This window comes from Maylandia zebra, unplaced genomic scaffold, assembly GCF_041146795.1.
Source record: "Maylandia zebra isolate NMK-2024a unplaced genomic scaffold, Mzebra_GT3a scaffold01, whole genome shotgun sequence".
Classification (NCBI taxonomy): domain Eukaryota; kingdom Metazoa; phylum Chordata; class Actinopteri; order Cichliformes; family Cichlidae; genus Maylandia; species Maylandia zebra.
The window spans coordinates 778,612-793,586 of record NW_027490031.1 but is presented as its reverse complement, the minus strand read 5'-3'; the positions used below and the strand labels follow the sequence as shown (position 1 = coordinate 793,586).

At 44.1% G+C, this 14,975-nt stretch overlaps 2 protein-coding genes across 4 annotated transcripts; both read left to right on the top strand.

The window, feature by feature from the left end:
- Nucleotides 1–1,308: 1,308 nt before the first annotated feature.
- LOC112430618 (uncharacterized) lies at nucleotides 1,309–8,522 on the top strand. The gene is made up of 9 exons (XM_076880840.1): nucleotides 1,309–1,518; nucleotides 2,683–2,724; nucleotides 2,804–3,070; nucleotides 3,154–3,393; nucleotides 3,472–3,657; nucleotides 3,783–3,905; nucleotides 5,837–7,290; nucleotides 8,281–8,322; nucleotides 8,402–8,522. Exons 1-7 carry the CDS (start codon nucleotides 1,488–1,490, stop codon nucleotides 5,878–5,880), a joined length of 933 nt encoding a protein of 310 aa, XP_076736955.1. The 5' UTR covers nucleotides 1,309–1,487; the 3' UTR covers nucleotides 5,881–7,290; nucleotides 8,281–8,322; nucleotides 8,402–8,522.
- A 1,159-nt stretch (nucleotides 8,523–9,681) lies between these two features.
- LOC112430617 (E3 ubiquitin-protein ligase TRIM21-like) lies at nucleotides 9,682–14,698 on the top strand. Of its 3 annotated transcripts, none has more exons than XM_076880836.1 (2): nucleotides 9,682–10,208; nucleotides 12,757–14,698. In XM_076880836.1, exon 2 carries the CDS (start codon nucleotides 12,766–12,768, stop codon nucleotides 14,461–14,463), a length of 1,698 nt encoding a protein of 565 aa, XP_076736951.1. In that variant the 5' UTR covers nucleotides 9,682–10,208; nucleotides 12,757–12,765; the 3' UTR covers nucleotides 14,464–14,698. The 3 variants fall into 3 exon arrangements, with proteins under 3 accessions (XP_076736951.1, XP_076736954.1, XP_076736953.1); XM_076880839.1 differs by lacking the exon at nucleotides 9,682–10,208 and adding an exon at nucleotides 10,246–10,526; XM_076880838.1 differs by lacking the exon at nucleotides 9,682–10,208 and adding an exon at nucleotides 12,453–12,605.
- The last annotated feature ends 277 nt before the right edge of the window (nucleotides 14,699–14,975 follow it).

Here is a 14,975-nt window from a genome sequence, read left to right as displayed (position 1 = left end):
TGAGCACACCCTTCACTCCCCAATATTTAAATATGGGGACCACTACCTGAGTCTGAGAGTCAAGGGCCCCAGATATGCAACGTTGCAAAGGCCTGTCAACCAAGTGAGCCCTACAACATCGAGAGCCTTCAGGAACTCAGAGTGAATCCCATCCACACCACAGGGTCTGCCACCAACCAGGTGTTTAATTGCCTCATTGATTCCAGACTCACTTCCCTTACAGAAGATCATCTGTGGGATTAGGACGGCTTGAAAAAGTCTTCATACCCCTTGAAAATTTACACATTTTTTCACCTTAAAACCACAAACTTAAATGTTTTTATTTATGTTTTTAGTAATAGGCAGAGGCTAGCCTGTTTGGCACCCTGGGCAAACACTCCATTAAAAAAAGATGATCTGATGTCTTCTCTGCTTAATAAGGTAATTAAAGAAGCACTGACACATTTTTCTGTATGTTTTTACATAATTCCACCATTTCTGGTTATAGATGCAGAAACTTCATGAAATGAAAAATCTTCCTGATCACAACCTCAGTCTTTTTCTAAATGACTTCTGCATACTATTGTGAATAAAAAATGAAATCTGAGATTTGCGAAACAGTTCTTTCTGTTGTTATTTACATTTTACGAAGGCCCCCAGATCTTGTGTAACTGGGTTTGTAAAGGCAGTTGTTCAAGCTCAGCACAGCCTTGCAGTGACAGTCGGTCACGGGACTTTCATAGCGATCTGAAACTGCAGCTTCCCAGTGAGAAGCTTACAGGCAAAGTCACAGGGGTCATAATTTAATAAAAAGATTTACTCAATCTAGCCTTCCCTAGTTATTGTCTGTATCCTGTAAATGTTCTTTTATGTAGTTTTAATTATTTTATTTTATTGTTGAATAATCTCCTAGTCGAGTTGTGTTTGTATTTTCTTTACATATTTTCACTGCACTGCAGCAAATTAGTGCGCTCCACCTGTTGGTGTATTTATTGGCTTTTAATGTTTCCCTCCTATAAATGATCGTATTACTGTAAAACACTTTGGGGTACTGCTGGTTTTAAATGTGCTATATAAATAAAGTTGTATTCTCTTTGTTATTTCCTGTTCTCAGAAGGAGCATTGAGCTGTTCATAGACTGCATGAACTGCAGTATTAGCAAACTGCACATATAATTTATGTCCACTCAGGACTGTATGCTTGTCTTTCCACGTTCATATGTATATTTATATTTAGTCCCATGTCTCTGTATTCATCTGTGTATCTTAATAGTTTTGTTATCATATCTCTGTTTCTACACTCATTTTATGTTGTTTCTTGTATATTTGCTGCTATGATAACTCAGTTTCCCTCTGAGATCAATAAAGTTTCTCTGATTCTGATGAAGACGAGTGTATTAGAAACAGCTCGTCCTTGTGGAGAAGCAGCAGCGTGACGAGCTGATGATGTTAACAGGGAAGTGGTGAAGCTGAAGGTATCACTCTGCTGTCGGTCTCCAACATGACAACATGCCGACTTCATCTGTCGCTCTGCTCCTCGGTGAGTCAAACCCTCCCTTCTTCAATTCTTTATCACAGCTCCAACACACACTAAAGGTCAAAGGTAAAGAGCCTATTTTCAGCAGCTGGAAGCTCTCGCTGATAGTTTCTCTCACATGAAATCTGTTCAGATCTGTTGGTTTTGTTTCCTTAGTGAGAAGAAGTGATCACTACTTCTTTTGTTTATCTAAGGCTGGTTGTATCTGATATTTGTTTGTGTGTTTGGACACAGATCAAGTGGTGTATTTCCTGTAAGCACCTCATATTTAACTCGAGTGCATGAAGATACAGCAAATGACAGAAAACTGTTTCAACTGCATAAACTCTTTAAAATTTAGAAGTTTAACTCTGCGTTTCTCTGTCCTGTAATCTGGACTGACTCACAGAGCTGAAGCTTCATGTCGTGTCTGTAAGAGAGGAAAGTGACCTGTTTTCATCAAACATTAACCTTTACTCAGGAAACCACGGCTCCTAGCTGCATGTACCACATGTTCTCCTTATCTGCCTGTTGTAATCATCACTTCCTCTGTTCAGACCAGATTGACTGAGTCTAACTAAATGACTGAAGATAGTTGGTTTTCCAGAATTAACGTCGGATTTTCCTCATTTTCTGTACGCTTTGTTAATTTTCTGATGGCGATTTAGACGAGCGGGACTCAAACGACTGTAATGTTTACTAAACAGATTTTTCAGGTTGCTCACTCAGCAGCTGATATTGCCAAAGTCGCCTAACTTTAATCCAGTGATCTCGGTGGTTTGATGGTTCATTAACTCTGATTGCTTTTTAAATGTCTCTGTTTTACTTAGCCAGTAAGAGCTGATTGGGCCTAACCTACCTTCGCCAGCACTGGCTATGGGAACCTGCTAATGTTGGGTTTAATGTTGTGATTAGTAGAATCTGTAGTTTTTTACTTACTGAACAACTACTTAGAAACCTGCAGACGTATCGATATAAAAGAATTAGGGCCTGCAAAACAAGCAGGTCAAATTTCAGAATTTCTACCTAAAAAGAAATTAAAAGGAAAAATAGTCCATTTGAATTCAGCTCAAGCATTTTACACCAAATCTGCTTGGTCAGGTTTGAATGATGTTTCCAGAACCACACAGGAACAGATTACAATTCCCTGCCCTCTGACCTTCAGTGACCTCTGACCTCCTGTTGCAGGTGTGTGTGTGCTGCTGCTGTCTGCACTGACTGTTTGTGCAGGTGAGTAGATGAAGTGCACCATGGTCCAGGACAAACACTGAGTGTAAACACTGATAGAAACTGTCCGTCTGTCCTCCAGTCTCTCTGAGCGTCAGTCCAAACCTTCAGCAGTTCTTCACAGCAGCCTCAGTGTCTCTGACATGTGAAGGTCAGCTGGGCTCTGATGGATGGACGGTGAAGAGGGACACAGGAAGTGGGACTGAGTCATGTGGAGCAGGTGGGCGGGGCTTCGGGAGGATAAATGGTCCATCCTGTGTGTTTGATGAGTTCAAGCCAATCAGTGGAGTTTACTGGTGTGAAGGTGAAGCTGGAGAGAAGAGTGAAGAAGTCAACATCACTGTATCAGGTAATGAAGTCATTCATTTAATCATCAGACTAACAGCAGACTGTTATACCACCTCTACATCACTCTGTGGGTCTTTTCTTCAGATAAACATGTGATCCTGGAGATCCCTGCACTTCCTGTGAGGACAGGAAGTGATGTCACTCTACGCTGTAAATACAACATTGGTGGCACAGTCACAGCCTATTTCTACTTTAATGGACGTCCTGTTGGACCTACATCAGAGAAACTCATCACCATTAAAGTGCAGCAGTCTGATGAAGGTCTCTACTGGTGTTCTACTGATGAGTTTGGATCATCTCCTCAGAGCTTTCTGAGGGTCAGAGGTCAGAACACTGACATCACTTCCTGTCTGCTGAGCTGATGATAAATTTACTGAATCAGCGTCATTATCTCTCCTGCAGGTCCTCTTCCTCCCACAACAACAACAACAACAACAACATACACTGATGTCTCCCATCCACCTTCTCCTCCTCTTCCTCCTCCTCCTCTCCAGCCCTTCATCATCCCAGTCGTAGCTGCTGTGGTTTCTCTGGTTCTTGCGTCTCTGGTTCTGGTTCTGGTCCGGCTCCTTTGGAAGAAACACACAGGTATAGAGTCTGTCTGACCCAACTGAGCACTTGTAAGTGAAGCAGTATACATGTATGTATGTGTTGTGTGGGATCAGTGATTCTTGGTCTTATCACTCTCATGCTGCCTTCGTGGCTCTGCCTAGTCCACAATGAGGCTCCTTCAAATGATGTCACCTACTCTGAGGTCACCAGTAGAGAGTCATCCAATAAGATGCCAGTCATCCAACCAGAAATGGTTTACTCCACCCTGAGGACAAACACTACAGGTACGGAAATGAGGGATAAAAGCAGGAAAACTAGAGATACACTTAGGTTAATACATCTTTTGTGATGTTGTATAAATAAAGCCAGAATGCAATGATTTGTGTATCTTATAAAACCATATTTTAATAAATAGAACACAGTAAAGGGATTGAATGCACAAATGGAGAAAAAGCAGGTGGTCCCAAAGACAAACAGGTGGAGGAACACTTCCTGAAACTGTTTCTGTGAGCAATGTTCACCTGCCTTCCACAAATGCAGGTTGAAGCTCTATAATGCAAAGAAGAACCACATGTGAGCATGCTCCAGAATCAGCCTCTTCTTTGTGGTTTTCTTATCTCAGCTTATTTCTTATCTCATGATAAAATACAGGTTTGTGAGATTTGCAAATCATTCAGTCTGTGTTTGCACAGGGTCCCTGTGGTTTTTAAGAATTGGAGTAAACTGTGGTCGTGGAAACATTGACTTATATTTTCCTCAAATGCATCAAAACAAAGAGGAACTGTGACTCAACGGCTTCAAGCGTTATGAAACATAAACTTTCTTTAGTTTCCTGTCTGACAGTAAAACATGTTACTGGTTTCACATCTGAACCTTACTGTGGTCTCAGTGGTCGAGTCGCAGTTTGTAAAAATGGGTCAGTGTCAGAGAAAACCATGGCACCAATCCTGCAGCTCAGTCAGAACGCTGAAATGGAAGGAAGTGATTGGTGCATGATGTGGAAGATTAGTGTGTATGACACGCTGCAGCACGAACTGGCTGATTGAACTCCAGTGTGAAAATGATTTGGGGAGATTTTGTCACAGCATGCAGCAGCACACTATGAATTTGAGGAGTGGACCCAAAATCCTGACACGAATGAACATAGAAGATAAACAAAAGGGGAGCCGTCTAACAAGGCTGATAAAAACATCTGGAAATAAAAGGCAGAGGTGACGCTAAATGGCCTGTATTTATATAGCGCTTTACTAGTCCCTAAGGACCCCAAAGCGCTTTACACATCCAGTCATCCACACATTCACACACTGGTGATGGCAGCTACATTGTAGCCACAGCCACCCTGGGGCGCACTGACAGAGGCAAGGCTGCCAGACACTGGCGCCACCGGGCCCTCTGACCACCACCAGTAGGCAACGGGTGAAGTGTCTTGCCCAAGGACACAACGACCGAGACTGTCGGAGCCGGGGCTCGAACCAGCAACCTTCCAATTACAAGGCGAACTCCCAACTCTTGAGCCACGATCGCCCCAATAACATAAGCGTGGAACATGAAAGGACAAGCCACTGATGTTTCGCTGGCATGTAAGTTTGGGGTTATACACATAAAAACAGGGGTTAGGCAATAAAGACTCTGTGAAAGAGACGATGAAGAGAGAGAAGAATTTGTTCAAGAATTACACCTCGTAGTAGAAAGGAGCTGAGGAAGACTCACTTTGATTGACGAGGATGTTTCAGTTCACTGTGTTGGGGCAGCAGTCAGATGTAAAAGCACGTACATGGTGAAGTCACCTGAGTTTGTAGTTCCCAGAGTCGAGTGTTTATTTTCACCCACATCAGAACAGGTGCTGCTCGTGTGGTTAGCTGATGAGAGAAGCTGAAATCTTTGTGTGACAGAGCCTCCTTGTTGTGACCATGAAGTGTTTTATCTGTTTACCTTTAGTTTAACAGCTGTTTGAATGATGTGGAGTCCAAAGAGTGCATGTCAGCAGATACTGAACCTGAAGCTTTGCTGAATCATATTGTTTCACATTGTTCTTCAGTGTTATCAATAAAAAAATAATAGTTTGACTTGAGTTCAGCAGACAAGGTTTGATGGGAACTCCAAGTTCACAGTGAGATGAAAATGAATCCCAGATGTTCGGTCACACAGTGGCTTGTTTCTGTCTTTGATTCCTTCAGCGCAGTGACCAACGTGCATGACTGTCCCATTTTTACAGAAGGTGGAGGAACCACAGACGCCACAGAAGAAATTAAAAAGTGAAAGAAACGACGAGTTTCTCTGTGTAAACAGGAAGCTGAGGACAGACCTGCAGAGCTCCTGTGGACACGTTTCACTGTGTCGGTCTCACCGTGGGAACATTTACAGACAGTCATCAGCTTCCTCCTTTCTTCATTCACTCCCATTTAATCCAATCAATGGAGTCATGGTGGCAGCAAGTGAGGAAGGCGTCCTGTTTCCAGTTCCTCCAGAGAAACCAGGAGGAGGAACTGAAGAGATCAAACTGCTGCTGGTTTGAGTCTCTGCAGCTTGAACTCTGACAAAGGTCGTCTACGATGGAGCTGCTTCCTTCATTTCAATCTGATCAATACTCTGAACTCCTGCTATAATTTCAGCAGGTGTGATTTAACACAGATTTAATGAACAGACAGATCTGCATCGATCAGGAACTTTCCTGTTTATATCAGGAAGAGAGGGGGCACACTTAATTATGTCTTTGGGTACAGCAAGTGATTTTCAGGAGGGGCCCAGCAGTAATAAATGCATCAACTAGTTTTTCAGCATTTTACTCTGAGATGGGAAGTTCTGTTTTTGGAGACAGCAGAATCTGAATGCTTCGTTATCTTTGATTTATTTAATATTCTTATTGGTATCTGAATGTTGTGCTGGAGTGGACAGGGGTTAAGGGAAAAAAGGCCCACTCCAACAAAACAAAGCACACTTAAATCATACACAACGCCTGAAAGACAAAACAGACAAAACTCAAACAAATATACATTTTTACAGAGTGTGTTTGTGAGTGTCTGTGTATGAGTGTTTGTCATGAAACGTACTTGAAAGGTGAAATTCTGTAATGACTGTAGAAATGTAATAATTATGATGCGATTAAAAAGGAGAAACAAAGGCTGCACAGCACATCCAGGTCCTGCCAGCTGTGGCTCTGCAGCTCATGTCCCCAAAGGACAGAGACGACTGTACTGCTTAAGTGGAACGAGGCAGCTTGAGTGATTAATATGAAACTGATATGACAAAATACTGCAGAGGATGACACGTATGACAGATTACAGTCGTAACCAAGAGCTTCAGTTTTATCAATGTTTAGTTTGAGAAAGTTTGAGGACAACAATGATTTAACTTCCATGAGGCAGTCGCAGCAGGAGATGGGTGGAATTATGTTTGTAAGAAATACACAGCTGAGTGTCGTCTGCATAAAAATGAAGGCTAATATTATATTCCCAATATATGTGGCAGATTTGAAGTGTGTAAATTATGAATAAAAAGGCCCCGATAGATAAAAATATTTGCTTTGAGTTTCTCTTTGAGTTCATTGGAGCAGCGGCTCGGCCTCACTGTGACGAAGCTGCTGGTGCTAACAGGGAAGTGGTGAAGCTGAAGCTGCTGTCAGTCGTCGTCTCCACAACATGAAGACTTCATGTGTGTCTCTGCTCCTCGGTGAGTCGAACACTCATATTCATCCATTCATTTACTGTACTTCCACACTCTGTAAAGGAGAACACATCGTCAGCTCTCACTGACTGAGCTGAAACTTCCACTGAAATCAAATCTGTGTAGATCTGCTGGTTTGCTTCGTTTAGGAAGACTTCGCTCTGCTTCTTTGTTTACTTGGTTCCACCTTAAAGCTGGTCAGCTGGACAGGAAACAAAACAAGATGATATTTATGTACGAGCATCACGTTTTAACTCGAACACACAAAGAGTCAGTGAAGAAAACACTTTCAAACTTGCTGGTTTATAGTAATGAAAGTTTGTTTTTACTATGATTCAAATTTGTCTCATTAACATCCAAAACCTGCTGAATGCTCAGAACTGAATCTAATGAAAGTCGAGCATGTCGACTGAGTCAGTGAAGCTTCAGTTAGTGTGTGTAACATGACGACTGAACATGAAGGCAGACGACCTTATTCATGAAACAGGAAACCACAGCTGCTGCGTTCTGATTGGCTCTGTGTGTAGACGATATTTCCTTTATTACGAACAAATTTTCCAATGTGTGGACAGAGTCAATAATCTTCCTGTGTCTCTCAGGACTCTGGAGCTTCACTGATCTGTTTTCAGATCTAAATGTTGCCAAAGTCACTGTTTGGGTCAGTTTAGGCACCAAACTCTAAATAAGCACGTAAAATGTAAGCCTGCATTAATAATGCATAAACATCAAATCCTCATTTACATGAGGTGACACATGTCAGCCATGCTGATGGTTTGTTTTCACGAGCGGTGCTTGATGACCTGTGATGGTACCCTCCTTTCATAAAGCTGGTCGAGTGTGTGTTAAAATAAAAGAAACAATGAAGCTCCTTTCATCCTCAACTTGAAAAGCTCGATGATGCAGAGACTTCAGGAAATTAGAAAGTTTCCTGAAAGAAAAAACTATGTGACTATAACATCAGAGTGTCTCTAAATGACCTCTGACCTCCTGTTGCAGGTGTGTGTGTGCTGCTGCTGTCTGCACTGACTGTTTGTGCAGGTGAGTAGATGAAGTGCACCATGGTCCAGGACAAACACTGAGTGTAAACACTGATAGAAACTGTCCGTCTGTCCTCCAGTCTCTCTGAGCGTCAGTCCAAACCTTCAGCAGTTCTTCACAGCAGCCTCAGTGTCTCTGACATGTGACGGTCAGCTGGGCTCTGATGGATGGACGGTGAAGAGGGACACAGGAAGTGGGACTGAGTCATGTGGAGCAGGTGGGCGGGGCTTCGGGAGGTTCAATGGTTCATCCTGTTTGTTTGATGAGTTCAAGCCAATCAGTGGAGTTTACTGGTGTGAAGGTGAAGCTGGAGAGAAGAGTGAAGAAGTCAACATCACTGTATCAGGTAATGAAGTCTTTCATTTCATCAGACTAACAGCAGACTGTTATACCACCTCTACATCACTCTGTGGGTCTTTTCCTCAGATAAACATGTGATCCTGGAGATCCCTGCACTTCCTGTGAGGACAGGAAGTGATGTCACACTACGCTGTAAGAAGAAAATTGGTGGCACAGCCGCAGCTTATTTCTACTTTAATGGACGTCCTGTTGGACCTAAATCAGAGAAAAACATCACCATTAACGTGCAGCAGTCTGATGAAGGTCTCTACTGGTGTTCTACTGATCAACAGCACACAGTGTGCTTTGAGGTAGGAGCCAAAAAGGGTGTAGTTTGTGTGTGCGATCACCGGTGTGTACACCTGTGAGCATGGACGCGCTTGTTTTTAAAAGGTTCCTTCATGTAATGATCTGCTAGAGGGTGTGGGGGGGCCACAGCCCCGTCCTCCAGGGCATGAAGCAGGTATGGAGGAGATCAAAACTCCAGACATCCAGAGGCCCCCAGAACACAAGAGACCAAGGAAGACCAACAGAGGGGCAGCCGCTCCACTGTCCCAGAAAGAGCTGAGGAGAGTCCCAGATGAGGGCTCACTCAGCAGCCGCGGAGCAGAAGCCAGGGGGGGTTGCAGTGACGCGCCCGTGAGCTCCGCCGGCAGCCAGCTGCGCCTGAGTGACCGAGCCCCAGGCCGAGAGGCCGGGGGCACCCCACCTCCGAAGTGGCCCGAGCGAGCCCCAGGCTCCAGGCCCGATAAGTGGCCGCCAAGGAGTGAGCCGGTGTGTACCTGGACGCCCATCCCCGGACACAAAGAACCACCAACGCACTGATGTCTGAGGGCGTCTGCCACCGGATATCAACTTTTTTCAAGACAGTGAATCTTGAAACCAGAGAAAAAATAGAGAGTTTTAACTTGTTCCATTGGCAGTTTTTTTTCACTTATTTCAAGCTAAAATATTTATTAGAATTCAAATTTAGACAGAAACAAAGTGAATAATATTATTTTATTATCACGTTGATGCAGCACATGGTTCAGTTAGCTTTGTATAAACACGTGTTAGAAATGTTCTTCAATCAGCTCTTTTTACTCTCATTTCACAGCCACTACTTTTTACTTTTACTTGAGTAAAGAAGTTGAAACAGTACTTGGAGTATTTTTAACAGTAGTACTTCTACTTCAGTACACACTGTGTGTACTTTTACCACCTGTGTCTGAGACCTCCTTCAGGGTCCACCTGAAGCTCTCAGTCTGCTGTGGAAAAAGGAAATCCAGGTGAGTTTCTCCTGATCACCTGAGGCCGTCATTACTGTGTGAACCCACACACCACTCCTCACTCCTCCCACCCGCTGCACACAGTCACTGAGTACAGACCGGCTGATTCCTGTAAAGGGAGAGGCAGGAAGAGGCGGAGCAACAGCTGAAAAACAAGAAGCTCAACGTCATTTTGCAGAAGTGAAAGTGTGAGAGAGCAGCAGCAGAGCTGCAGTCGAGTCCTGTTTGTCTCTAAAAGAAGATTCACTGGAGTCCATCAGGTTTCTCTCAGCAACAGTGGTGAGTGCAGCTGATCACACTTCCTGCTTCTACACAAATCTTCACTCTGTTCACTTCATCAGGGTCTAGAGCGCCACCTCATTTCTCCATGGTGCCACTTAGGCTACGTCCACACTCGCCCGGATAGATTTGAAAACAGCGCTCCGCGTCCACACTAGTGTTTTCAGTCGTTTTCACAGAGTTGTGCGTCCACATTAAGACGGCTGAAAACGCTTACGTTCCAGTCCTGCGCATGCGTGAAACGCAAGACGATTCGACCGGTCTCATTTCTGTCTGCCGCTTATTCACTTTCCAGCTGTTTGAAACGTCGCAGCAGAGGTGGAGGAAAAGCACCGAGTTTTAAAATGGACTAACAATGAGGTGGAGTTGTTGCTGCGAGTAACACAAAAGTACAAAGTTGCAAAAGCGAGAGAGAATTAAAGAATTTGAAGAAAAGCTCTGTGGAGCATGTGCAGACTGATATTCATCTTTAATAGGACTGTCAAAACTGCTGCTGTATAATGCTCTCCACTATCTTTGTTTAATTGGTCACATGCCTGCATCACATGACTAACATGCATCATCGTTTTAGAAAGTCTCTGTTTTCACTGTTCACTGTGACACAAACGCACCGTCTCCAAATTATTTACTTTCCGGCTGTTTGAATCGTCGCAGCAGAGGTGAGCAGCGTGATAGGAGTGGATGTAGCTGTGGGTAATGAGAAAAGATGAAAAGAACGATTGATAACTTTTTCGTTAAGGCCGGTGCTCTGACACGGAGCCATCAACCTCTCAGTGTCTAACACTGGTCTGCAGACGGCATCAGATAATGAGCCACATTAGATGGACTCTGAGCCCACTGACAGTAAAAGGGTGAAGTGTAGACATTTGGAAGAGAGCGGCCTGACCAGTTTCTCTGACTATGATACTGTAAAGCTGACAACATGATGCATTTACTGTGGTGAGTGTGCAAAGACCATGGCAGGTGTTGTGCCAAGGTAGGGATCCCCAACAGGATCTGTTTCCCTGCGTCAGGAACATCGGCTGGGCAGGGAAAGCGGACCCAACGCACTCCGCCTCCATCACGACCAACTAGACGTGGAAGGAGTGATGTTTTAGTGACAACATGAAAGATGAGTGTGACCGTTCAGTTTGTGGGTTACAACAGAAAATGATACATTTATTGTTCTCGTGTGTTATCGGACGGGATCGTTTTAACAAACCGAGGACATTTTCCTGATAATTATCTGTATCCTCCTGTAACTTTACTGTTTAAAGAGCTAAAACCTCCAACATTTCAGGATCAATAAGTCCTTATAAGACGTGTTTGTGAGCTAAAAATCAAGAATGTGGGATACTGTTTGTCTGTGTCAGCCAAACAACTTCACATCTTTGTAACGACTGTTAAAAAGATGTTCATCCTGTTGATCCTGTTCATCTGGACGCTGCACTGTACAGCAGACACGACGTTGTTCAGTTTGTGTTTCAGATGAACCAGTTTGTGTCTGAGTGTGTTGCTGGGTCTCCACCAGTTACTCTGACAACTGAAGGTTCAAGATTTTTATTTTGACATTTGCACACAGGACCAACAGTCCATGCACAGTGGAATACTTGTGCAGAGCTTTCCAAGTCAAATCACACTTTAACAATATAAAGACAGAAAAAGCAGGAGGATAGAAATGAAGTCCGGAGTAGGGTAGTCGTACTATTTTCTATATACAAAGAAAAAGAAGAAAATGTACAGAGAGTGTGTAGTTCTCTGCCTCTTATCGCACTCACAGTATTGCACATTTGTTCCACAGAGCTGTTTCACAAGTCTGTTGTGAGTGTATTGCCCGATGGTCAGTGAACCGATGATACATTCAAAGTGAGGTTAAGTAGTGCTGTGTTATTTTAAGTGTTCAGTGTGTTTTTGTTTGCCGTCAGTCTGACAGTTGTGGGGAAGAAGCTGTTGAAGAATCGTGTTCTGTGTGTGATGCTGCTGTCCGCTCTGTTGTGTCTGAGATTGTATGTGCAGCTTTGTATGTGCAGGTCCATGGATGCAAGTGTTGTTCCCATAATCCTCTCTGCAGACTTTCTGACTCTGCAGAGCCTTCCTCTCTGTCTGTGTAGTGTTTCCATACCAGACAGTGATGCCTGCGGTGAGGATGCTGTCTATCAGTCCTCTGCAGGCCTGGGTGAGAGGGTGGTGGTTCATGCCAGCTTTCCTGAGCAGCCGAATGAAATAAAGCCTTTGCTGGGCTTTTTTCACAGTTGCTGTAGTGTTGAGAGTCCAGCTCAGGTCTGATGTAACCTGCAGTCCCAGGAATCTGTGGCTGTTTGTCCTCTCCACCTCCGTCCCTTTGACGATAAGAGGTTGCAGGGGAGGGAGTTCTTCCAAAAGTGCAGTATTCATTCCTTGGTCCGTGTTGAGGATGAGGTGAAGAAGCTTCTGTGATGAAAAGAAACTTAAAGAAGTCCAGACGCTTTTCTCTCCAAGCTCCTCAGACTACTGACGCTTGTTTCTCTCTTTGTAAAAATGAAATTTAAAGTGAATTTTGAATCAAATGTTTCTCTTCTTTCTCCCTCAGAGTGCAGACATGTCTGCTGCCAGCAATCTGCGATCTGAAGATCAGTTTCTGTGCTCCATCTGTCTGGATGTGTTCACTGATCCAGTCACTACATCATGTGGACACAACTTCTGCAAAACCTGCATCAGTCAGCACTGGGACATGAATCAGAGCTGTCAGTGTCCCATGTGTAAAGAGACTTTCTACACTCGACCTCAGCTGAAGATCAACACCTTCATCTCTGAGATGGTTGCTCAGTTCAGACGTGAAGCTCAGCAGAAAGCCAGCAGCAGCAGCTCAGAGCAACAAGCTGCCAAACCAGGAGAAGTTCCCTGTGACGTCTGCACTGGAACCAGACTGAAGGCCCTGAAGTCCTGCCTGGTGTGTCAGACCTCCTACTGTCAGACTCACCTGGAGCCTCATCTGACACTGAAAGGTCTGAAAAGACATCAGCTGGTTGATGCTGTGGAGAACCTGGAAGGCAGGATGTGCACGAAGCACGATAAACTCCTGGAGCTGTTCTGTAAGACCGACCAGACATGTGTCTGCATGCTCTGCCCTGTTTTAGACCACAAGAACCACGAGTTTGTTCCTCTGAGAGAAGAATATGAAGGAAAGAAGGCAGAGCTGGAGAAGACAGAGGCTGAGATTCAGCAGATGATCCAGAAGAGACGACTGAAGATTCAGGAGATCACAGAGTCGTTGAAGATGAGTAAAGATGCTGCAGACAGACAGAAAGCAGAAGGTGTTCAGGTCCTCACGGCTCTGATGGAGTCTGTTGAGAGACGCCTGAAGGAGCTCATGAAGGAGATCGAAGACAAACAGGAAGCTACAGAGAAACAGGCTGAAGGTCTCATCAAAGATCTGGAACAGGAAATCTCTGAGCTGATGGAGAGAAGCTCTGAGGTGGAGCAGCTCTCACGCTCTGAAGACCACCTCCACCTCCTCCAAAGCTTCTCCTCCCTGAATGCTGCTCCACCCGGGAAGGACTGGACAGAGGTCAGAGTTCATCCACCATCATATGAGGGGACTGTGGGGAGAGCTGTGGCTCAGCTGGAGGAGACAGTCTGGAAACCCATGAAGAAGAAGCTGTTTGAGGCTGAGCTGCAGAGGGTGCAGCAGCATGAGGTGGATGTGACTCTGGATGTTGATACAGCTCATCCTGACCTCATCCTGTCTGATGATGGAAAACAAGTTTATCATAGTGATGTGGAGAAGAAACTTCCAGACAACCCAGAGAGATTTTCTCACTGTGTTGATGTTTTAGGAGAGCAGAGTTTCTCTTCAGGCAGATTTTACTTTGAGGTTCAGGTTAAAGGAAAGACTGACTGGGATTTAGGAGTGGCCACAGAGTCGATCAACAGGAAGGGACGAATCACACTGAGTCCTCAGGATGGTTTCTGGACTGTGAGGCTGAGAAATGGAAATGAGTACAAAGCTGCTGCTAGTCCTCCAGTCCGTCTCTGTCTCCATCCTGGTCCTGAGAAGGTGGGGGTGTTTGTGGATTATGAGGAGGGTCTGGTCTCCTTTTATGATGTAGGTGCTGCAGCTCTGATCTACTCCTTTACTGGCTGCTCCTTCACTCACAAACTCCACCCATACTTCAGTCCCTGTTTCAATGATGGAGGTAAAAACTCTGCAACTCTGATCATCTGTCCTGTCAATAACATTAATCTATCCCCGATTTCATTGGAAGAATTGCTTGATTTCTATTCTGATTCTGATTGAAGGGAACAAATGAACATGTTGAGTGTAAATCCTCTACAGTCTCCATGTTTCTATAGAATCTGATCATCAGGACTCTGATTCACACTTTGATTCTCATGGAGTTTGATTTGAACAGAAGAAAAGTTGAATCAGGAAATGTTCCCACTGATGGAGACTCGAGCTGAAGAGCAAATATCAGAGAACAAATGTCCAAAAGCTTCATTTCCAATAAAGTTTGTTCAATGCTTTGAGTGAATCCAGACTCATGTGTGGCTGTTATACGGAGCATCAGAGTCCAGCTGAGTTATGTTGGATACAAACTGCTTATTTTGGCTCTGTGAGGAGTTTTGTTCACTGAAAACTGATGAGACGGATAATATTCAAAGAACTCTGTAGAGATTCATGCATCCATGTTCTCCACCTGCAGGTGTCATTGTTTTAAAAGAAATGAGAGGACTACAGTTCACTTTTTTCTCATTTACATACTTCTTATGGTAAAAGTCTGGTGCAAACATACACTTGGTCCTAGAACA

Bases quoted from the DNA above. Each gene is read 5' to 3' on its own strand.
- LOC112430618 (XM_076880840.1), top strand. From the start codon at position 1,488: ATGCCGACTTCATCTGTCGCTCTGCTCCTCG. The intron at 2,725-2,803 runs GTGAGTAGATGA...TCTGTCCTCCAG, and splicing joins TGCACTGACTGTTTGTGCAG to TCTCTCTGAGCGTCAGTCCA. The intron at 3,394-3,471 runs GTCAGAACACTG...TCTCTCCTGCAG, and splicing joins GAGCTTTCTGAGGGTCAGAG to GTCCTCTTCCTCCCACAACA.
- LOC112430617 (XM_076880836.1), top strand. From the start codon at position 12,766: ATGTCTGCTGCCAGCAATCTGCGATCTGAAGATCAGTTTCTGTGCTCC.